This window comes from Bombina bombina, chromosome 6, assembly GCF_027579735.1.
Source record: "Bombina bombina isolate aBomBom1 chromosome 6, aBomBom1.pri, whole genome shotgun sequence".
Taxonomy (NCBI): Eukaryota; Metazoa; Chordata; class Amphibia; order Anura; family Bombinatoridae; genus Bombina; species Bombina bombina.
This window is the reverse complement of record NC_069504.1, coordinates 256,802,653-256,828,508: the sequence shown is the minus strand read 5'-3', so window position 1 is coordinate 256,828,508 and position 25,856 is coordinate 256,802,653. Positions and strand designations below refer to the sequence as shown.

General features: G+C 37.1%; 1 protein-coding gene across 1 annotated transcript in view; it reads left to right on the top strand.

The window, feature by feature from the left end:
* The first annotated feature begins 5,134 nt into the window (after nucleotides 1-5,134).
* The window catches only part of KCNMB4 (potassium calcium-activated channel subfamily M regulatory beta subunit 4), a 288,593-nt gene continuing 267,871 nt past the window's right edge, over nucleotides 5,135-25,856 (top strand). The window contains exon 1 of the mRNA XM_053716788.1: nucleotides 5,135-5,664. Within this exon, the coding sequence (XP_053572763.1) occupies nucleotides 5,329-5,664 (336 nt within the window). The 5' untranslated portion in view covers nucleotides 5,135-5,328. The remainder of the gene's footprint in view (nucleotides 5,665-25,856) is intronic.

Genomic DNA, 25,856 nt, shown 5'->3' with positions numbered 1-25,856 from the left:
TTTGATAATCAGGTTGTGTGGGCATCAAACAACACACGGAGATGAAGGTAGCATTAATACTTTAAGCACATATAGCACTATACCTTTTACCTTAAGATGATGAGGATGTGTGTGGTTATCAAATTTTATATGGTTATAGTCCTATTAATGGACGATATGTATCTAGCAAGATAGACTCCTTGAGAAAGGGCGGAGTCCCAAAACGCTTGTCGGAGTTACACTGACGTCATCAACCTAGGTCAGAGACTCCACATATGTGCTTTCACTAGCGGTTCTCCCGGTTTGTTTATGTCTACATCTATTGGACTTCAGCATGGCGAAGTCATTGGAGACTGATGTCTAGACAACAAACATAAACTGGTAACTGGTTGTTACATGCCAGATCTTGACAGCAATTATATCATGATCCAGGTGTCTGGAAAACTACTTGAGGGATTTATAGTCAGTAATTGCGATAACATTATATTCCAGACATCTATTACATGCAGTTAAGGGAGATATGACCGCTTAAGGCTATTGTGCACACATATTGGAATATTGTATATTAACATTTAAACTGAACTTTTCATGGTGCTATGGACTGCTGCTCATAATTTCATACATACACTGATATAGTGAATTCATAAAGACTAGCAGTTATTTTGGAATACAGAATCTCCAGCCAGTGGTGGATTACTTATTTTGATACCAAGTTATGATTATGTGATGCTAGACAGCAGATATACCATGCTTTTTCTCTAAGTGTGCTGACAAGTTGATGACAAAGTTTTCTTCTTGGGTCACCTTGGGGTGCTTTTGTTCTTGGATGAGTGAATGCTTGGGGCCCCTCTTGATCTTTATAATGGTAATTTACTTGTTGCATGTTATTGCCTCAATATAATAAAGGCAATTTTTTTTTGATGTGCTGGGAATTGTATTGTTTTTTATTTAATCTCCATGTGCATTCAGATTTGGAAGAATATATATATATATATATATATATATATATATATATATATATATATATATATATATATATATGTATATATATAATGTTTTATTGGTCTGAAAATGATGTGACCAGAGCATATGACAAAAAGTCATTAGCTTTATTTAAAGGGAGAGTCTACACCAGAATATTTATGGTTTTAAAAGATAGATAATCCCTTTTTACCCATTCCCTAGTTTTGCATAACCAACACAGTTATATTAATACACTTTTTACCTCTGTATCTTGTATCTAAGCCTCTGCAAACTGCCCCTTATTTCAGTTCTTTTAAAAAGACTTGCATTTTAGCCAATCAGTGCGGGCTCCTAGGAACTCCACGTGCGTGAGCACAGTGTTATCTATATGAAACACATGAACTAACACCCTCTAGTGGTGAAAAACTGTCAAAATGCCCTGAGCTAAGAGGCGGCCTTCAAGGGCTTAAAAATTAGCATATGAACCTCCTAGATTTCACTTTCAAATAAGAATACCAAGAGAACAAAGCAAAATTGGTGATAGAAGTAATTTGGAAAATAGTTTAAAATTACATGCCCTAACAGAATAATTAAAGTTTGTTTTGGACTAGACTGTCCCTTTAAGTTTTCAGTGGTTGTCCAGCTTTTTCTTTTCTGTCTGGAAGACGTTCCAGACGTTGTTAAAAATTAATTGGAATGACCCCATGTGCAAATACTAGGTGAAACAAATACATTTATTTTCATGACAAATGATTCAACTGAAAATATGTTTTGTCTCTTCACATGTCTACCATTTAATATTACAGAAAATTAGATAGGGAAGACAAACAGAAGTGGAGTCCTTCTTCAAGAGTTAATGGTTTATTATGTGGTCTTGTCAGGTGCACCAGGGCAAACTCTATAACAAACAAAAAGACTGCCCCCTTCTAATCTCTCTAGTCTCAAGAACAATATGGTGGCCAAACTGCAGAAGAATGCTCAGGTGTGCTGGCTATATGAAAATATTGATGTGGTCTTCCACACAGAGTACCAACCAAGGACAGTAAAGTCAAAATTAAACTTTTATAATTCAATTAGATCATGCCATTTTAAACAACTTCCCAATTTACTCCTATTATCTTATTTGCTTTGTTCTCTTGGTATCATTTGTTAAAAAGCATACAAAGATATGCTCAGGAGCAGCAATGCATTATTGGGAGCTAGCTGATGATTGGTGGCTGCACACACATATATATATATATTGCCAGTGATGTGCATTGTTCCACTTTCAACAAAGGATACCACTAGAATAAAGCAAATTAGAAAATAGAAATAAATTAGAAAGATGTTTAAAACTATATGCTCTATCTGAATCATGAAAGAAAGAATATGCGTTTCTTGTCCCTTTAATCAACTTCAAAAATACATGGAAATGTAAAGGTGATACATTGCAAACACTGAGAACAGGATTTATCAAAGCAATTCTCCTAAAATTGCGCCTATAAATCCACATACAACTGAATCTTCTGATTTATTAATGCAAAGTGCGGAATAAAATTGGTCAAGTCCGTCTATACATTCCTCTCACTTAGTTTGCGTTCACCAAGGCGCACCGGTGCGCTTTAAAAAGGGTTACATTTGCTAGTATTAGTCCACCTTAGCATTACTCCCAGTTACCAATTTATCTTTTTTTGCACCTTCGAGGAAACACAAAGGTCTCCTACAAATACTTTCATTATAGTTCTCCATAGGTACAGTGGAGAACAGCATTAGAAATCATTATGTTTTTGAGCTCATGTCGTGTTCACATCTATTTCTGTTAGAGTACTTTCTGATTCCATCTTTGGCTAGATACATATGCCAAATATAGAATGTCAAATTGCCTCACAAAGAATGAAAATTCTTTTAACAATCTAAATGTGTTATGGTTATATAGGGTCATTATTATAACAAAGTTAAAATAAAAATGTATTGTAGTAACACACCAAAACGAATGCGCAAATTTGCCCCATGTAAAACGCAAATGTAATAGATTACTTAAAGAAGGCAAAAAATACTACCAAAAAAACCCACGGGTTTGAAATAATAAATCAGAACTTCCATTTTTTCGCGTGAAGAAATCCATCATAATTCACCCCAGTTCGTCTTCCAAACAGTCCAAATTAATACGTTCATTTTTTTTGATAAATTTGTGCGCACCGGTTTGCCTATCCAAGGACGAGCTGCAGAGAACTTGGAGGAGAATACAAAGGAGAATTCTCCTAGCGCTTGATAAATCTAGCCCTAAATGTTCCTGAGGAAAAGACTGTGCTTCTTCAGAGATAACATGAACACAGCTTATCAAGTTTAAATAGCACTCACTGCAGGCTGACAAGCATAATTGTCTCTCAGGACAGACTAGCTTTAAAACAAAATCTTTCCTCTATGAACAAGTTTAGCTTGTATAAACGGTTGCAAACACACATGTCCCTAAGCAAGTCATTTATTCTTCAGACAAAAGAACAAAAGTGATACAACATATGGAACAAACTAAACAAAATCCTGAAAAGTACTACAAAGATCCTGCAAAACGCTAAGTTGTATGAAAAGCAGGCGAAATAAATAGTGAAAATATATTGCAGTTATTTTACAACACATTTTAAATTAAAATCTAGAAGTGCATACTGTTCCTTTAAATACACTTTGTACCCAAATTATTATTGCAATGCCTCTAATTCTGAAAGTTGTCAATACCCATAAATTTGCAAGATAGACTATTTTGTACAATCCCTAGGATTTAAAGGGATAGAAAAGTATAAATTAAACTTACATGGATTCCATGTAGTATGAAAATTTAAAGAACTTTTCAATTTACTATTATCAATTTTGCTTAGGTCTCTTGGTATCCTTTGTTAGAGTAACCCTAGGTGAGCTCAGGAGCGTGCACGTGTCTGGCAGCAGTGTTTGCAATATTGCTTATAGCATTGTTATACATAGTTACAAATACTACTGTCATAGACTGCTTTAGACACCTGCACACTCCTAAGCCAGTGTACTTAGGTTTAGTCTTCAACAAAGGACACCAAAAGAACAAAACAATTTTGATAATTTGTCAGTTGGAAAGTTGTTTCAAATAGCATGCTCTGTCTGAATAATTAAAGTTTAATTTTTCACTTCACTGTTTAAAGGGACATTCCAACCAAAATTGAAATCCACATGGATGCATTACGGTTGAGAATAGAAGCAATTTTGTAATATACATGTATTAGCAAAAATGCTTCTAATAAAAGCTACAACTGTTTCAAAAGAGTATTTACATATGCAACGTGCACCAGCATTTTAAACACAGTACTTGCTCAGAGAGCCTAAGGTGCTTGTACCATCTGGTAATAATTACATTTGTTAATTGCTGACATGATACAAGCCCCAGTAATAATATGATCAGCTGCAGTATTTAAAATGTGGATGCAGTGACAATATCTAGCTATGCTTCACATGCACGTGCAAAGAAAAATGTTAACACTAAAACAATAATAACTTTTACTAGAAGCATTTTTGCCAATACATGTATATTGCAAATATGTTTCTATTAAAAGATGTAATAAATCTATGTGCATTTAAATTTTGACTGGAACGTCCCTTTAAGTGTGAGACAACTAATTATATGTCGGTGAGTCAAGGTCAAAACCTGTGTCAATGGAGAGTTCTATAAATTTTACTTTTTAAATGGCTTGAAATCAAAAGATTTGCTGGTAATATTCAGAGCAGCAGCTGCAGGGAATATAGGTTGCTAACTTCAAATAAATCTCTACCAACCCAGGTTTCTTCAGTGCTTATGTTACTCTCAGGACATTATTCACTAAAGGTGTGTGTTAGCCAATCAGCTCATGAAGATAACACGGACATAGAAAGGTTGTGTATCACGTGAGAGTTGGCTACATTCTTAGCTCCTTTGTACTATAATAGTTTACAAAACAAACAGCAGTGTTAGAGCTGCTATTATATAATGTTGTATCCCTAATGGCCGCTTAAACAGTGGCAAATCTAATTCCAGAGAGCCTGAATTCCCTTATCTAATTGCATAAAACACCAGGAGATAAGCGCCAGCTGCGTGTGCAGGAGTGGACAGCTCAGTGACAGCGGCTAGAGCTCTGCTCACGTGGGACATGTTAATGTCAGGCTCCCAGCCAGCAGTCATCATTGGTGGGAGAGGAAGCGATGTGAACTCCTTCTAGCTCTTGGGGGTGGTTAGGGGAGGCACAGCAGACTGGAGCAGTCTGATTTACACAAATGTGCTGGAAGTCATCATAAAGTACCCAGCAAGACTTCACTTTCTCCTTCATCATCATGAAATAAGTAAACCCTGCAGCAGTCATTTTTCTATTCTTTATAGTGATGGTGCTTTTGTGAGCTGTGTACTCAGGCGCCATGGCAAAAATCAGGGTTGCTTGTGAGTACTCAGAAGCTGAAGACAAAAGCATCCGGCTGGGGTTGTTCCTCATCATCTCTGGGATAGTGTTTTTCTTTATTCTTGTTTTCTGCTGGCTGAATCCAGCGCTGCAGGATCTGCAGGGAAAGACAGCCAACTGCACGGTGCTGTCCGTGCAACAGATCGGGGAGATGTTTGAGTGCACTTTTACATGCGGGAGTGACTGCAAGGGCACCTCTTTGTACCCCTGCCTGCAGATCTATGTCAATAACTCTGAGTCCCACTCCAGGGCACTGCTGCACCAGGATGAGCAACAGCTCATTAGCAACCCCAAGGTAAGAGCAGAAGGGTCATCTATTGGTGGTGGGAGAGGGGTTATTGCTATTCTGGTCAATGGCTGAGTTTAATAGGAAGACTCCTAACAATGATGTAGTAAGTGAGCTCAGGTATTTATTTGTTTGTGGCACTGAGCAGGTCATTGAACAGAGCTGCTTTAGTTTTAGGGAAATAAAGGGATCACTTCTGTGTGCCACCAGCATTGTTTGCCTGTGGCATATAAGTGTATATAATATACAATGTATTGCAATAGAGAGCACATAGTATAAAAAGGGGGTTCATAAGAGGGTACTGATTCTTTGCTAAGAAAGGTTCAGTTAAGGTTTATGAGTCAGTTTCTATAGGATGATGCTCAGTCTAAGATGTTGTCTGATCAGACAGTGCAAGTCTCCCACCCGGTGGCAATTAGTTCCACCTGCTCATAGCTCAGTTTTATCTTCTGGGGGTCTCACTGTGGTACTAAGTGGTTTCAATTAGTAGTTCAGCAGCAGAAAGCACGAGGACTTTGTAGGGAATATCAGTGTAAGTTGGTTCAGTAAATACAGGATCTCACTTGGACCATTAAGCAGGTTACTTTGGACTCTCACTTTTGGATTTGTCAAGGACTTATATTGTGATATGAATTTTCATATAACACAAGGTGTTATGAAGGCATTGCAAAGCAAAGTTCACTAGACTTCTAGTCTGAAACGATAATATTGAATGCTGAAAAATGAATTTTCACATGTGTAGGTGTATATAGTTGTGCAGATTTCCTGTTCTCTACACTGCAGTCACCTGTCATGGTTGATTATATATTTCCTACCTGTTCTTTGTTAAATTTGTGCATATATTATGTATTAATACTGTTTTTGTTTTTTATTGTACCCTATTGTATGAATGCAATGTATTGTGGACCCAGGACATACTTGAAAACGATCTCAATGTATCCTTCCTGGTAAAATATTTTATAAATAAATAAATACAATTTTTACTTTATGGTCTAAATAACATTGCATTGTTGCACTAACCGCATATAATGCAGCATTGCAGTGTTTTAGCAGTTTATATGTCAGTGCAGTTCTAATAGATATACAGTATAAGGGTTAAGTAACCTATTGCATTATATATTTGTTTCTTCTCGAGTTAATGTCTTGGCAGCATTCAGAGAACCTACTAGTGCCCCGCATATAATAGGACAGAGGTTAATAGTGATGTATGTTATAATACTGTTATCAGGAGCAGCAGAGGAAAAAGTTAGGTTGATGCTTTATAAGTAACTATGTTTTATGCAGTATAAATAACTACACTGCGAAAAAGAACAATGAAACAGCTAATAAAATTAGCACAGTCAGGGTTAAAGTGCCATAAAACATGTTGAGATCTGTGCATATCCTAAAAGGGCTAATTAATTAAACATAGTTTGCATAAAAAATGTTTAGAAATTGCTGGCAAGTATTTTAAAATAATTTTCAAAAATAAGCAAACTTACTTACATAGCCATGTTGTCTGGAGTAGTCTGATCCACACCCCCTTATCAGTGTTTAGCATCAGAAACACGGGCATTGTATCTAAACTGAGTTCACAGCAGCTTATGTGCTTCTAGGCTTGCTCCAACTGAGTGTGTATCTCTGCATTCTAATCAAAGGTAGAGACAGCCATAGAATGAAATGTGTGAGGGGGAGTTAGAGCTGTACAATTCGGAAACCTAAAAGAAAGGGTTAATGGCGAGGCACTGCAGTAAAAATATGCAGGTAAAGTAATTAAAGTACATATATTTTGTCTCTATCCCAACTTGTTTTATGTCCCTTTAATGTGAAGCTTTCTTATGATATTCCAATACAGCAACAAATGAGTTAAAAAATAGCATTGTGACATCAGCTTGTTGCCTAGGGGATGAGATTTGCTAGTATCAGAGGCTACACTTGCAAAGGACTTTTTAAAAAAAATAAAACAGCATCTTATAGGACCCAAATGACTGTATGAACTGTAAAATAGGACCAAAATGACTGTATGAACTGTAAAATAGGACCCAAATGACTGAAGCTGAAATCCACAGGCGACTGGTGATTTTCAAAGTTGGTGTGGTATAAAGCATCACGCCTTTCAATTGCCCTTAGGCCTTTACACAGGCAAAAAGAGAGGGTGCTGGAGTGCACAAGATGTAAGACCCCTTATAATGTAATTTTCCATGCTTCTTTTGAAAGCATCAATTACCACCTCCTGTACAGACAACAGATGTTTTACTTCCTTAAAGGGATACTAAACTCAAATGTTTTCTTTCATGATTCAGATAGAGCATGCGATTTTAAGCAACTTTCTAATTTACTCCAATTATCAATTTCTTTTCGTTCTCTTGCTATCTTTATTTATTAAAAAAGAAAGCAAATAAACTAAGGAGCCAGCCAATTTTTGGTTTAGAACACTGGGCAGCACTTGTTTATTGGTGGATGGATTTAGCCACCAATCAGCAAGCACAACCCAGGTTGTGAACCAAAAATGGTCCGGCTTCTAAACTTACATTCTTGCTTTTCAAATAAAGATAGCAAGAGAATAAAGAAAAATTGATAATAGGAGTAAATGAGAAAGTTGCTTAAAATTTCATGCTCTATCTGAATCATGAAAGAAAAAAATTGGGTTCAGTGTCCCTTTAAGATGACCAGTAAGTTATTGCACAAGCATAACGTTACAGTATGTATTATAACTGCGGATATGTTTGTCTAGAAAAATCCCAAATAAATCCTTCAATAATTCCGATATGCAGACTTTAAACATAATTTAAAATCTGAGAGAAAAACTAATACAGTACCAGGAGATGAAATGTTTATAATGATATTTCAATATCAACTAAAAAATATTTAATAGTAATTAAATAAATCAATAATGTCCTTATACAATAAAAACATATAAAATGAAGACATTTTAATAGTTCTGTATTAAAACAGAGTAGCACTCATTTTTAACATATAGGGAGGTCTATTTAAGTAGTTCCGTTACATAAATGGATTATTTTTCTTTAAATTTTGATTTGAAGACAGTAATGGACTTGACTGATTGACTTATAAAACTAGGTTTAGTAATAAGGCAGAGGCAGAAATGCAAGATGTCTTTTGACAATAAGATTAAGGAAAAAGTCCTCTAACAATTGCATTTCTTTAATAGTTGTGTTTAGTAAGGAGTTTCATATTTCAATTCTAAATAGTCATGCAATTAACTGTTTCTTTAAAGGGGCAGTAAAGTTAAGATATATCATTAGTTTCACTCCCTTGAATTAAACTGAATAGAGGGAATCCTCATTGTGTGCTAACAGTCACTAAATAAATTAACCATATACCAGATTACGAAAGGGCTATCGATTAATAATTCAGTGCCAAAGAATGGCCATCGGTTGCATCAAAATAAGGATTTATTAATTGATTATTGGTGTATTATATAGATAACAAAATAATGGTAAATACACACATTCACTGCATGTAATAATAATAACAAAACAGCAATGAGAAGAGACTTGAAAAAGTCCCATAAACATAATAATAGGGGTTGTGCACACATATAGTCCCATTTATATTGAGCTCATAGTGCAACTGCACGCTCAAAAGGATTGAAATATCCAGACTTGTGCAAAACAAACCCTTAAAGGGACACTGTACCCAAAATTTTTCTTTCGTGATTCAGATTGAGCATGAAATTTTAAGCAACTTTCTAATTTACTCCTATTATCAAATTTTCTACATTCTCTTGGTATCTTTATTTGAAATGCAAGAATGTAAGTTTAGATGCCGGCCCATTTTTGGTGAACAACCTGGGTTGTCCTTGCTGATTGGTGGATAAATTCATCCACCAATAAAAAAAGTGCTGTCCAGAGTACTGAAATAAAAAAAGCTTAGATGCCTTCTTTTTCAAATAATGATAGCAAGAGAACGAAGAAAAATTGATAATAGGAGTAAATTAGAAAGTTGCTTAAAATTGCATGCTCTTTCTGAATTACAAAAGAAAAAAATTGGGTTCAGTGTCCCTTTAATGCAAATGCTTGCTCTAGAATATAGGGTGTTCAGGGTCATGGGTCAATTCACAAGATTAGCAGGCCTGCTAGGGCTTATCTGAGAGAAGTGTAAAACGATTACCTCCTTATACTGAGCATACCAGTCCCTAGTAAGTGCACTGATACAAAGATTAATCTGGACAGGTGCTTAGTTTAACCGGAGGAAGTTTCGGTAGCACTGCTCCTTCTGCTTCTGGCTCACGGCAAATAGCGGGCTGTTTGAATGCACTTCTGGCTTCTCCATAACACCACAGACTTTCACAAGTACAGCCAAACCGCTATGCAGCCATACGCCAACACTAAAAAGTTCAACAGCTACTGGAGGATAAAGGGCAGTAAAGTTAAATAAAACTGTCATGATTCAGACAGTGCACGCATTTTTAAAGGGACATGAAACCCAACATTTTTCTTCCATGATTTAGATAAAGAATTTTCCAATTTACGTCTATTATCAAAATTGCTTTGTTCTCTTGTTGAAGATATATCTAGCTAGCTAGTATAAACATGCCTGGAGCACTACATGACAGGAAATAGTGCTGCCATCTAGTGCTCTTGTTAATGTATAACATTGTTGCAAAACTGCTGCTATATAGTACTGCAGACACGTGCACGCTCCTGAGCTTACCTTCCTGCTTTTCAACAAATGATAATGAGAAAACATTTGAAAATAGAATTAAATTTCAAAGTTGTTTAAAACTGTATGTTCTATCAGAATCAAGAAAGAACATTTTTGGGTTTTATGTCCCTTTAACAACTTTCTAGTTTACTTCTGCATTCCACTTTTGCTGTATTCTCTTTGTATCCTTTGTTGAAGAGTAAACCTAGGAGTAGCAATGCACTACTGGGAGCTAGAATAACACATATGGTGAGCCAATGACAAGAGGCAAATAAGTGAAGCCACCAATCAAGCTCCCAGTAGTACAATGCTGCTTCACAGCTAGGTATGCTTTTAAACAAAGAATACCAAGAGAACAAAGCACATTTGATAATCAGAGTAAATTGAAAAGTTATTAAAAATGGCATGCTCTGAATCATGAAAGTTTATTTTGACTTTACTGTCCCTTTAAGACATTATTCTTCATTTCACTGATCATTTTTTTGCATTTAAAGTTCAATTTGTCATATTCATTACAGTACAAATTGCTAAAACTTCTGACTATACCAGTTTAACTATGAAAGGCAAAGAAAGATGTAAATGTCCTACTCTTGAGACCAAACTTGGACTAATATTGTGTTCCATTGAGGCAGGTTTAAGCCAGAGGTAAATACAATTCAGATATATAAATAAATCTGCCCTATGCAAAGGGTTTCCAGATCAAAGTGTCACAAAAAACAGTAGTATTAACAGGGGAGAAAATATATGCCACATCAATGTTGAAATACTGTATGTATATATGTACAGTATGTATATATGTATGTATATATCTATGTATGTGTGTATGTATCTATGTGTGTATGTATGTATATACTGTATGTATATATGTATGTATGTATATATGTATATGTATGTATGTAGATATGTATGTATGTATATATGTATGTACAGTATCCCACAAAAGTGAGTACACCCCTCACATTTTTGTAAATATTTTATTATATATTTTCATGTGACAACACTGAAGAAATGACATTTTGCTACAATGTAAAGTAGTGAGTGTACAGACTGTATAACAGTGTAAATTTGCTGTCCCCTCAAAATAACTCAACACACAGCCATTAATGTCTAAACCGTTGGCAACAAAAGTGAGTACACCCCTAAGTGGAAATGTCCAAATTGGGCCCAAAGTGTCAATATTTTGTGTGGCCACCATTATTTTCCAGCACTGCCTTAACCCTCTTGGGCATGGAGTTCACCAGAGCTTCACAAGTTGCCACTGGAGTCCTCTTCCACTCCTCTATGATGACATAACAGAGCTGGTGGATGTTAGAGACCTAACACTCCCCCACCTTCCGTTTGAGGATGCCCCCAGATGCTCAATAGAGTTTAGGTCTGGAGACATGCTTGGCTAGTCCATCGCCTATACCCTCAGCTTCTTTAGCAAGGCAGTGGTCGTCTTGTAGGTGTGTTTGGGGTCGTTATCATGATGGAATCTTGCCCTGCGGCCCAGTCTCTGAAGGGAGGGGATCATGCTCTGCTTCAGTATGTCACAGTACATGTTGGCATTCATGGATCCCTCAATGAACTGTAGCTCCCTAGTGCCGGCAGCACTCATGCAGGCCCAGACCATGACACTTCCACCACCATGCTTGACTGTAGGCAAAACACACTTGTCTGTACTCCTCACCTGGTTGCCACAACACACGCTTGACACCATCTGAACCAAATAAGTTTATCTTAGTCTCATCGGACCACAGGACATGGTTCCAGTAATCCATGTTCTTAGTCTGCTTGTCTTCAGCAAACTGTTTGCGAGGCTTTCTTGTGCATCATCTTCAGAAGTGGCTTTCATCTGGGACCACAGCCATGCAGACCAACTTGATGCAGTGTGCGGTGTATGGTCTGAGCACTGACAGGCGGACCCCCCACCCCTTCAACTGCTGCAGCAATGCTGGCAGCACTCATACGTCTATTTCCCAAAGACATCCTCTGGTTATGATGCTGATTACGTGCATTCAACTTCTTTGGTCAACCATGGCGAGGCCTGTTCTGAGTGGAACCTGTCCTGTGAAACCACTGTATGGTCTTGCCCACCATGCTGCAGCTCAGTTTCAGGGTCTTGGAAATATTCTTATAGCCTAGGCCATCTTTATGTAGAGCAACAATTCTTTCTTTCAGATCCTCAGAGAGTTCTTTGCCATGAGGTGCCATGTTGAACGTCCATTGACCAGTATGAGAGCGTGTCAGAGTGATAACACCAACTTAAACACACCTGCTCACCATTCACACCTGAGACCTTGTAACACTAACGAGTCACATGACACCGGGGAGGGAAAATGGCTATTTGGGCCCAATTTAAACATTTCCACTTAGGGGTGTACTCACTTTGGTTGCCAATGGTTTAGACATTAATGGCTGTGTGTTGAGTTATTTTGAGGGGACAGCACATTTTCATTGTTAGACAAGCTGTACACTCATTACTTTACATTGTAGCAAAGTGTCATTTCTTCAGTGTTGTCACATGAAAAGATATAATAAAATATTTACAAAAATGTGAGGGGTGTACTCACTTTTGTGGGATACTATATTATTTATTATTATACTTTATTTATGAAGCGCAAACATATTCCGCAGCGCTTTCCATGGGTACAATTAATTTAAATAAAACAATGATATAAAACTTGTAAGAGACAGGACAAAATTTACAAACACATACAGAAGGAATTGAGGGCCCTATTCCCGTGGGAACTTACAATCTGAAAGGGTAGGAGGTTGAGAAACAGGAGGTGAGAACTGGAAGATTGAGAAACATGTTGATGCAGAGTTAGATGAGGTAAGTAAAATTAATTTATTATTGAGTTGGGTGGTAGGCTTCTCTGAACAAAAAAGTCTTCAGGGAGCATTTAAAGGAAGAAAGATTAGGGCAAAGCCTGCCAGCATGAAGGAGAGAGTTCCGTAGGGTGGGTGCTGCACAACAGAAGTCCTGCAGTCTAGCATGGGAAGAGGTGATAGTTGAAGATGCAAGGAGCAGGTCATTGTTGGATCTTAGTGGGCGGACTGGAGTATACTTGTTTATTAGAGAGGATAGTTAGTGGGGAGCGGCGTTGGTGAGAGCTTTGTATGTAAGGGTGAGAATTTTGAAATTATTTCTGCTGTGAATGGGGAGCCAATGAAGGGACTCGCAGAGAGGTGCCGCAGATACAGAGCAACGGGGAAGGTGGATTAGCCTGTCAGAGGTATTTAGGATGGATTGAAGGGGGGAGAGGTGGGTAAGAGGAAGGCCAGTAAGTAGGTTATTGCAGTAGTCAAGTCAGGAAATAACAAGGGAGTGGATTATTTGCTTTGTGGTGTTAGCGCTCAGAAAAGGGCGAATCTTGGAAATATTGCGTAGGTGGTTGCGGCAGGATGTAGAAAGCGATTACTATATGTATATATGTACACATACCATTAAAGTTTTATTCACTTTCAGTTTCATCGAATACAAAAGAAAGAGGAAATAGTTTGTTTTTATACACAAATGGAAATGTGATACAGAGGTTAACTGGTCCCTAGAAAAATCCTACTAGCCTCATTCATCAATTACAGATTTATACAATAATAATGTCACATTTTAGGAATATCAGATCACTGCAGTTGCAAAACTTTGTTCAGTGCAGTTGCTGAAAAACAACGTGGAACTCCCCTGCATGTTTACTGCTTGCTTCACACGCGCTCCTGATACTACCACCTAACTGAAGTGCTAAAGGTAGTATGCTACTAGGGAGATGCAGTGTTAGAAATACATTTCTCAGCCTTCCCCAGACAAAAATATTGCAGTTGAAGTGGAATTTCCAAAACCCTGTTAAACTGTTTCTGTCAGGCTGGACACACACACAGGCATAATTACATGACAGCAGACCAGCTCTTACAACCTTATTATCACACCTGAGAGTATTCACATATGCCGCATGGCTAAGGATCATACTAATAGTGATAGCTGACATGGAACTCACTTGGGCTCTCTCTTTCTTTAGCTTACTAGACTCCCACTCCAGCCAAATCCGTAAGCGGCATCATCAAGCTTCTGGTGCTTTGCTGAAGATTGCTGTAGCTAAAGGAGGAGCTACCCCCACAGTAAATTAAAGGGACATGAAACCCACTTTTTTTCTTTCATGAATCATGTAGAGCAAACAATTTAAAATATCTTTCCAATTCACATATTTTATCTAATTTGCATTGTTTTTTTGGTATATCTGGGCATACCTAGGTAGACTTAGGAGCTGGGAGCTAACTGCTGGTTGCTGTACATATATTTCTCTGGTCATTGGCTTACCAATGTGTTCAGCTAGCTCACAATAGTACCTTGTTGCTCCTTCAATAAAGATTTTAAAAAAATGAAGCAAATCTGATAATAGAAGTAAATTTGAAAGTGGTTTAAAAATGTATGCTCTATAAATTATGTAATAACATTTGGGGTTTTGTGTCTCTTTAAATAGCTGATTTAGCACATGCCGAGTGTTGGCTTTTGCAATAATATGTATTGTAGGGCAATAATATCACAGATTTAGCACATGCCCAGACAGGTTTGACATATGCAGGCCCATTTATCAAGCTCCGTACGGACCTTGAAGGGCCGTGTTTCTGGCGAGTCTTCAGACTCGCCAGAAACACAACTTATGAAGCAGTGGTCTAAAGATCGCTGCTCCATAACCCTGTCCGCCTGCTCTGAGCAGGCGGACAGGAATAGCCGGAAATCAACCCTATCGTATTCGATTGGCCGCGAGTCAGCAGGGGGCGGCGTTGCACCAGCAGCTCTTGTGAGCTGCTGGTGCAATGTTAAATGCGGAGAGCGTATTGCTCTCCGCATTTAGCGAGGTCTTGCGGACCTGATCCGCAGTGTCGGATCAGGTCCGCAAGACCTTTGATAAATTGGGGCCTACAAGTGGGGCTGCTGAACCATTAGACATGATTAGAGGAAACTGCTCTCAATACTAATTATAGGTGAGGGAGAGAGAATAGGAAAAGTGATTATCAGAACTGCATAAATTAATAAAATGACTATGCATAAAGCCTTCACTGCTGATTTTTTGTTAAAGGGACAAATTTGTTTTGTTTAAAAATATAGATAATACATTTATTACCCATTCCCCAGTTTTGCATAACAAACACGGTTATATTAATACAATTTTTACCTCTGTGATTACCTTGTATCTAAGCCTCGCCAGACTGCCCCCTTATCTCAGTGCTATTTGCAAACTTGCATTTTAGCCAATAAGTGCTGACTCATGCATAACTCTACGGGAGCGAGCACAATGTTATCTATATGGCACACATGAACTAGCACTGTCATGCTGTAAAAAGCTTATAAAATGCACTGAGATAAGAGATGGCCTTTAAGGGCTAGAAATCAGCATATGAGCCTACCTAGATTTCATCTTAAATAAAGAATACCAAGAGAACAAAGCAAAATTGATGATAAAAGTAAATTAGAAAGTTGTTTAAAATGTCATACCCTATCTGAATAATGAAAGTTTAATTTTGACTAGACTGTCCCTTTAAGTATTTATTTGCCTAAAATATAAATAATCTATTTGGGCATTAAAAATAATAGTGTGTCAGAAATATTTTTTTATTACTGTTGAGCATTTTTTATAGTGGGACAAAGACCATGATAACCATATTGGTGACCTTTGTCTGCTAAAATCCCTTTTATTGTTCACACTGCACATATATACGAGATGCCTCGTGCATATGTTATTTGTATTCTTAATTAATCTTTTTTATCAGTGAAAGGTACGCTTAGCATAGGGAGTTTAGAATGTCATGCTTCACCAAATTCTAATTAAACCTTGTCATCGAAAGACTCTCAGAATAGATATGCAACAAATATGACGTTTCATCCACTTTCTAATTGAACTACAGAAAATGTAATATATCAGCACATAGGGTTCAAACTGCTGAGAACAAGTACAGTATCATAGGTACTACTCACTATGCTATTGTTTTTAACCCTGTGCTTGCAGCTGTCTTCAAAGTCATTGTGTAATTTTAACAGCTGGACAGATAGCTCAGCATTCTGTGGCTGTTCCCTGTAGCAACCCAAGGGTTGCAGGTTCAATCCCTGACGAGGTCCACTCATCCTTTTATCCTTCCAAGGTCGATAAAATGAGCAGCGTCTTGAGACCCTTATGGGTGATTAGCCGCACTTTACAATTACATATGTACATACCCATTACAAGTTAGTGAAGCTTTGCATCTTCACACTGGGCGCCGCCATCTTGGCGCTTATATTTGTTATGTAACTTTTAAACTGTGCAGAAATGTAATGCCTTTGCTCTCTATTATGTGAGATAAATTGAAGTGCAAGGCACAGCTGTAAAAAAGCCAGTTATATCACAGATCTGTAAAAGGGCACTGCTTCTATCACAGGATGCAGCTATACGTATGCTACAAAATGACGGTGCCAAGTATAAAATGCAGAGCTTTACTAACTGGATTCTGTAATGAGTTGAAATAAAAGTTGACTTTAAAGGGACACTCAGGTTAAATTCAATGTTCATGATTCAGATACAGCATGTAATTTGAAACAACTTTCCAATTTACTTCCATTAAAAAAAATGTGCACAGTCTTTTATATTTACATTTTTTGAGTCACCAGATCCTACTGAGCATGTGCAAGAATTCACAGACTATACGTATATGCATTTGTGATTGGCTGATTGCCATCACATGGTAAAAGGGGAGTGGAAATATACATAACTTTGAAATTTGTTATAAAAAAATCTACTACTCATTTGAAGTTCAGACTAAGTGCTATTGCATTGTCTTGTTATCTTGCATTTGTTGATTATGCAAATCTAATGTGTTGACTGGTCCTTTAAAGAGAGTTGCAGGTACAGGAGGGAAAACACAAGCATAGTGAGTAGTAACCGTATTACTGTAGTCGTACCCAGCTGTTTAATGTCCCTTCCAGTGCAGGTTATAGCTAATTCCCTTCATATCATGACACTTCATATCAGGCTTGCCCATTTTACAAAGCAGTTAGTTAAAGGGATAGTTAAGTCAAAATTAAACTTTCATGATTCAGATAGAGCATGCAATTTTAAGCAACTTTCTAATTTACTCCTATTATATATTTTTCTTTGTTCTCTTGGTATCTTTATTTGAATATAAGTGTAGGAGCCGGCCCATCTTCGGTTCAGAACATGTGTAGTGCATGCTGATTGGTGACTACAGTTAGACACCAATCAGAAAGTGCTACCCAGGTACTGAACCAAAAATGGGCCAGCTCATTTGTTTACATTCTTGCTTTTCCAAATAAAGATACCAAGAGAAAGAAGAAAAATGTATAATAGGAATAAATTAGAAATTTGCTTAAAGGGCCATAATACCCAAATGTTTAAACACTTTAAAGTGCTGCAGCATAGCTGTAAAAAGCTGACTAGAAAATATCACCTGAACATCTCTATGTAAAAAAGAAAGATATTTTACCTCAAAAGTTCCTCAGTAGCCACCTCCCATTGTAAAGGATTTCTAAGCAGCATTGTAGTGTGTCTGTCCTGGGACAGCTGAAAGGATGAGCCTCGTGAACTCTCATATTATTTCACCAATCAGGTAAAGGAAGCTTACTATGAAATCTCATGAGTTAAGTCAAATCTCATGAGATCACAGTAAGAGTTCATGACCTCAGCACTGCTGATGCTGATTGGCTGCTGTTCATTTCTTCATTTTTTTTTTATTTTTACCTGCAGCTGGGAGCAGGTGAAGTATAACTTTTTACACAGAACTTATTCTGCTGAGCTGAGGAAATTGTGATGTAAAATATCTTCCTTTTTTACATAGAGATGCTCAGGTGATATTTTCCTGTCAGCTTTTTATAGTTATACTGCATCAGTTTCAAGTGATTTAGCAGATGAGTATTATGTCCCTTTAAATTGCATGCTCTATCTGAATCATGAAAGTTACATTTTTCTTTCATGATTTAGACCAAGCATAACACTGCTTCTGTCTAGTGCCCTGGCAAATGTATATTAAATATTGTCGCAAAATTGCTGCAATCTACTGCTCCATACACATGCACACTTCTGGGCATGCCCATCTTCTTTTCAACAAAGGATACAAAGAAAATTAAGTAAATTTGATATTAGCAGTAAATTGGAAACTGTAATAAAATGAATGCTCTATTTGAATCATGAAAGAAAACTTTTGGGCTTCATTCCACTTTAGTAAACTTTCATAAACTATCAGGTAACTAACAAATTGATCCAAAAAAACAAGCACATTGATAAAGCTTTTTTTAATTCAAGAGAGCAGTTTGTACCCGTTGTCTGTCAGTGTATTCCAGCATTATGATAGATCTGAGAAAAAGAAATACTTCATTAATAACTCTCAGTTACTAGCATGCAAATAATTTAGCATGAAAAAGGAAGGGTGCAAAATAATTTGTTACTATCATATCAATTAGCTGCATTGCAGTGAGCTAAGTTTACATTTTATGAATCTATTAATATTGAGCAGAATTATGTGAATGCAAGTCATGGTAAAATAAATTAATTGAATAAAATTAGGATCTTGTAGATATTTCCAAGTTAAAGATAACAGGGCCATATAAACTTAGATCACCATTAAAAGGCTAATAAGTCAGAATTGGTAATAAATATGAATATGCATCACAGATCCTCTAATATTCTCATTTGGATGGACACCATTATTTGGTTGTCACCCTGGATCTTGACGAAGACATTATTATAATAGTTGTTATATTCTTCCAATTTAAAATGAGGTAATTTAGAAACATTTCAGTTTATGTATACGCTATTAAATCTGACACCGAACCTACATGAAAATTGTTACAAAAAACAAAGAAACTTTCGGATAGATTACGAGTTTTGCGTTATGAGGGGTGTGGTACTAACTTGCAAGTTATTGTCACCGCTCACTTACCTACAGTGCTGATATTACAGGTTTTCCTAAACCTGGCGTTAAAAGGCAAGAAGTGAGCATAGAGCAAAATTGAGCTTCATACCGCACTCCAATACCAGCGCTGCTTAAGTCAGCGGTGAGCTGGTTGTTCGTGCTCGTGCACAATTTCCCCATAGACATCAATGGGGAGTCGGCTGAGAAAAAGTCTAACACCTGCAAAAAAGCAGCGTAAAGCTCCGTAACGCAGCCCCATTGATTCCTATGGGGAAACTAAAGTTATGTTTACACCTAACACCCTAACATGAACCCCGAGTCTAAACACCCCTAATCTTACACTTATTAACCCCTAATCTGCCGCCCCCGACATCGCCGACACCTACATTATATTTATTAACCCCTAGTCTGCCGCTCCGGACATCGCCGACACCTACATTATACTTATTACCCCTAATCTGCTGCCCTCAACATCGCCGACACCTATATTATATTTTTTAACCCCTAATCTCCTGCCCCTAATGTTGCAGCAACTTACCTACACTTATTAACCCCTAATCTGCCGCCCCCAACGTCGCCGCCACTATAAGAAACCTCCGCACTCCCGCATTCGCAAACACTAGTTAAATATTATTAACCCCTAATCTGCCATCCCCAACGTCGCCGCCACCTACCTACATTTATTAACCCCTAATCTGCTGCCCCAAGTCGCCGCCACTATACTAAATTCATTAACCCCTAAACCTAAGTCTAACCCTAACCCTAACACCCTTTAACTTAAATATAATTAAAATAAATCTAACTAAAAATTCCTATTAATAACTAAATAATTCCTATTTAAAACTAAATATCTATAAAATAAACCCTAAGCTAGCTACAATATAACTAATAGTTACATTGTAGCTAGCTTAGGGTTTATTTTTATTTTACAGGCAAGTTTGTATTTATTTTAACTAGGTAGAATAGTTACTAAATAGTTATTAACTATTTACTAACTACCTAGCTAAAATAAATACAAATTTACCTGTAAAATAAAACCTAACCTAAGTTACACTAACACCTAACCTTACACTAAATTAAATAAATTACCTAAATTACAAAAACAAACACTAAATTACACAAAATAAAAAACAAATTACAAGATATTTAAACTAATTACACTTAATCTAATAGCCCTATCAAAATAAAAAAGCCCCCCCCCCCCGAAAAAACCCTAGCCTAAACTACCAATAGCCCTTAAAAGGGCCTTTTGCGGGGCATTGCCCCAAAGAAATCAGCTCTTTTACCTGAAAAAAATTACAAACAACCCCCCCAACAGTAAAACCCACCACCCACACAACCAACCCCCCCAATAAAACCCTAACTAAAAAAACCTAAGCTCCCCATTGCCCTGAAAAGGGCATTTGTATGGGCATTGCCCTTAAAAGGGCATTTAGCTCTATTGCGGCCCACACCCTAAGCTAAAAATAAAACCCACCTAATAAACCCTTAAAAAAACCTAACACTAACCACTGAAGATCCACTTACAGTTTTGAAGAGCCGACATCCATCCTCAACGAAGCCGGGAGAAGTCCTCAACGAAGCGGCAAGAAGTCCTCAACGAAGCCGGGAGAAGTCTTCATCCAAGCTGAGAGAAAAGGTCCTCCAGACGGGCAGAAGTCTTCATCCAGACGGCATCTTCTATCTTCTTCCATCCGGCGCGGAGCATCCTCTTCCAACGAAGTCTTCTTCCAGAATGAATGTTCCTTTAAGTGACGTCATCCAAGATGGCGTCCCTTAGATTCCGATTGGCTGATAGAATTCTATCAGCCAATCGGAATTAAGGTTGAAAAAATCAGCCAATAAAGGTTGGCTGGTTTTTTTAAAGTTTTTAAAAGGTTTTATACTGGATATTAGATCAGTATCTGTGCATATTCTTCTTTATAGTAGTGTCTATTACATACATGAAAATTGGTGTATACTGTCCCTTTAAATCTGGCCAGACTAATACACATAGTGCAAAGTCTGTTCAGACTTAATTAAAAGTGAGAACAGAAGTTCTACTAACAAAATGCATTGGGTACAGAGTAAGAGCACAAACTGATCTGCATAGCTAGTTGGTAGGTGAGACATCAATAGATAAGAGGATACTCAGAGATGTACTCACATACTATTGGCAACCACAAGAAAGCCTTGGCTCTAGTGTTCAGAATCTTTGAACTGCAGTAACACCACATTAAGAGATGAATTAATGGAGATGAATATCATTGCACTTGTCACTTCAAAGATACAGTTGTTATGCAAGATATCTGACATACTTGTAAAAGAACCTTATATTCTCTAAATGTACAGAGCCAGTGATAATGATATTGATTTTAAAACTGTGTAAATTCAATTTATATGAATGTGTTCTATATTGTACACATTGAAAAGTCATTAAGGTTAGTTATTTTCTATGTAACCAATGCAACTGTATAAATAATTTCCTTCCTCTCTCATTCTCACAACATTACCCTGAGTAATGAAAGCTTCAAGTCAATAGCTTTATTATTTTGGTGCAAAGAAATATTTATACCAAGGCATGGGAGATGCACGTGAATAGTAGCACAAACACATCTGTTTTAAATGGTACGTGATAAATAATATCATGTGACATAGAAATTATGGGTAATGTTGCTCATAACACTGGGTGGAGATTGAACTCCAACAGCTTACACATTGGAAGGATCACAGAGGCCAGGAGTAAGTATTTTTACTGTCAGAAAGGGTTTAAAGGGACATGAAACCCAACATGTTTCTTTAATGATTCAGATATAGCATACAATTTTAAACAATTTTCCAAACATACTTCTATTATCTAATTTGCTTTGTACTCCTTAACCTTTGTTGAGAAGTATACCTAGGTAAGCTCAGGTGCTGGAAGCTAGCTGCTAATTGGTGGCTGCAAATATATGCCTCTTGCCATTGACTTACTGATGTCTTCAGCTATTTCCCACTATTTTGCAGCACCTTTAACAAAGGATACCACGAGAAGTAAGCAAAAATTATAATAGAAGTAAATTGGAAAGTTGTTTATAATTGTATTCTCGATCTGCATCAAGAAAACATTTAGGTTTCATGTCCCTTTATATTTCACAGGCACACAGAAGATGAAACTTTTTTTGGTGCAAAGAGGGTTTAATTATTACAATGTACTTGTTTTAGGAAATTTTCACTATGTAGGGTAGTAGCATTATATAGGTTATTGTATATATTTTTTGCAACAAGGGGGGGTTAAATCCATGTAATAATTATGCTACTGGCAATATGGTGTTAAATTACTGCAATAAATATGGCAATAAGGGGGAAGGGAACTGTTGCTGCTCTGGTCTTTTTGATAACATTTGCTCTAACAAGCAAGTGTAATTCGTTGAGGTGTGGAGGGACTAACAGACCTCAGTGGATCATTTGTTCTGACAGTGAGTTCAAACAGCTGGCTGCATTCCCATCAGTAGCTGCGTACTTGAGAGACCACGGAATAGAATGCAGCTGATTGCTGGACTGATATCCGTCATGATATGCATCTCTGTTTCATGCCTCGAGTAAGTGTGTTTTTTTTTATTTGTGAATTTGTACAATAAACAATTATTTGAATCTGGGACGCACTTTGTCCCTTTTACACACTTATTTTTCAGGAAAATTTCTTGGTAAGTTGCTCCCTTCAATAAAGTTGTATATGGTCTATGAAGTGCACTTGCACACATGTTATCAAAGAATACTGGCTCTGTCCTTTTAAAGGAACTGTAAATAAGACTTTAACTTTACAATTTATACAGTTAGGCCTAAATTACAAGTACAATACAATTGTTAGTGCTTGGTACACTATGTTAGGCTCAGCCACGTAAGTCAGTAATGCTCCATCGAATATTACAAGTTGTTGGTTAAAATGTCCCATAAAATAAAAATAAAATCTGGTTGAGTGTCGTATATCCAATTTGTGGCACAGGGCTAAGAGTCTAAGAATAGTGGATCTTGTGAAGTCCAGTAAACATTTCATTTATTGTGTCATCCCATATCTGTAAAAGTATCTCGTGGGCACACAAGAGTGTTGCATGCACCTGAGTTTTCTATTTTTGGACTGTGAATTTCCACTTTTTTCCAATATCTTGGAATAAGCCTAGTGATCATCAATATGATTTTTTTACATTTTTTTTTAATTATTTTTTTATTGAGGTTTTGTAAAGTATACAACACATTTTGAATGCCAAGAAAACAGCACAGCAATGACAAGTTTCAATTCAACAATGGAAATTAACACAATGGTACGTTTCACAATGGGATAGAACAAAAAACTAGGCATCTCAAACCTCAGTTTTACAATGTTTTCTTTGTTAAATTCCTCAAAAGATACACAGGAGGCCACTCATGGACCCAAGATTATTGATGAAACCAGGAAGAGGAATATTGATGTTTGAAAAGGTCACTTTTGGACCTATATAGATTTAAAGTGGATTAACAACTGATATAAATGGATTATACAACTGGTGAAAAAAAGGACTCAAAAAAATAGTAGTAATAGGTCTTCAGTAGGTTAAAATTAGAAGATCATCAAAAACCACAAAGAGTACCAATGTGCGTAACAATGAAAATATGCCTAAAACGTAAACCAATAATATTGGGTAAAAATAAGTTAGGGATTACATTTTTCTGTGACTTATAATATATAAACAACATACTGTCTCGGCCACAGACAACACTTTTCCCATGCACAACAAATTAACACAGACTAACTAAATATTTTTATGTACTATAGTGAGGTTCCTTGACATAATTAGTGTACTAATGCAGCGCTCCATGGTTGTGAACTAAATGATTGGAAAACTCAGCTGAGTCCTAACTTGTAAAATGTATAGCTCTGATGGAGCCATCTTATTTAAAGAAGACTGACTGAGTCGATAGAAGAATTACCAACAACTATATTGGGCTAGACTGTCTTTGACTATAGGAGTGGATTCTTATAAGGGACTAAATTTTAATAATTATAGTGGAACCAGAGTTATAGGCATCTATATATCAAGCCGTCAACAGCAAATACGCTGGAATTCCCCTTAGTTATCAAACCCTACAAACCGGCAAAAGTAGAATTTTGTGATGTAACATACGATCCGCCGGACTCAGTCCGACACAGATCGATGCTTACGTCACTACAGATGTTCTGAATACAAATTCTGCACAATCTGATTACTTTTGCTAGTTATCAATAACTACCAGGTACGCTCACCACTATTCCGTCCCAGCGTACCTGGTTTTCAATCTGCCGCCCTGGAGGCGGCGGGTAACAAAGGAATTGATGAGAGTCTGAAAGCAGCGAAAGCTTATGCTCGCTGCTGCCCGATATCCCATTGATTCCTATGGTAATGTTTACACCTAACACCCTAACATGTACCCCGAGTCTAAACACCCCTAATCTGCCACCCCCTACACCGCTGCCACCTACATTATACTTATTAACCCCTAATATGCCGCTCCTACACCGCCGCCACCTAAATAAAAGTTATTAACCCCTATCCCACCGCTCCCGGACCCCGCCGCAACTAAATAAACTTATTAACCCCTAAGCCACCACTCCCGGAGCCCACCGCCACCTACATTATACTTATTAACCCCTAATCTTCCGCCCCCTACACCGCCGCCACCTACATTATACTTATTAACCCCTAATATGCCCCCCTACACCGCCGCCACCACATACATTATACTTATTAACCCCTAATATGCCCCCCTACACCGCCGCCACCTACCTACATTTATTAACCCCTAATCTGCCGCCCCCAACGTCGCCGCCACTATATTAAATTTATTAACCCCTAAACCTAAGTCTATCCCTAACAACCCCTAACTTAAATATTATTTAAATAAATCTAAATAAATATTACTATTATTAAATAAATTATTCCTATTTAAAACTAAATACTTACCTGTAAAATAAACCCAAAGCTAGCTACATTATAACTAATAGTTACATTGTAGCTAGCTTAGGGTTTATTTTTATTTTACAGCTATGTTTGTATTTATTTTAACTAGGTAGAATAGTTATTAAATAGTTATTAACTATTTAATAACTTCCTAGTTAAAATAAATACAAATATACAAACAAAGAGGTATTGGCGCAACATCAATTTTCAAAAGCACAACATTTTTTTGAACTGCTGCAAAAAAAAATTGCCTGTAAACAACATCAAGAGACAACTATTCTTTTTAAATAATATTGGGATCTTAGTCACACAATATGGCCATATTTTGCTTAGCCAGTCACCACTTACAAGGTGCCCCAATTAGACTGGTCCTAACACTACTTTGCCACAGAGGGCTGAATCATTCCTGCTTTTACTCTCCATAATAGAATGAGACTCCCTGGCTTTTTATTCACAACTATTACACTGCCATGAGCACACCTGAGCTTGGGTGGGGTGCTTAAACCAATGGGAGATGGTCAGTCTCCCTAGTTAATTTTAAATACAAATACAAAATTTGTTTTTTTAGCACACCTTACAAAATTTATATACAACATCTGTGAGTGCTGCCAATATGACCCAGTAATTACACAAACAAAGAGGTATTGGTGCACATCAATTTTCAAAAGCACAACATTTTTTTGAACTGCTGCAAAAAAATTGCCTGCAAACAACATCAAGAGACAACTATTCTTTTTAAATAAT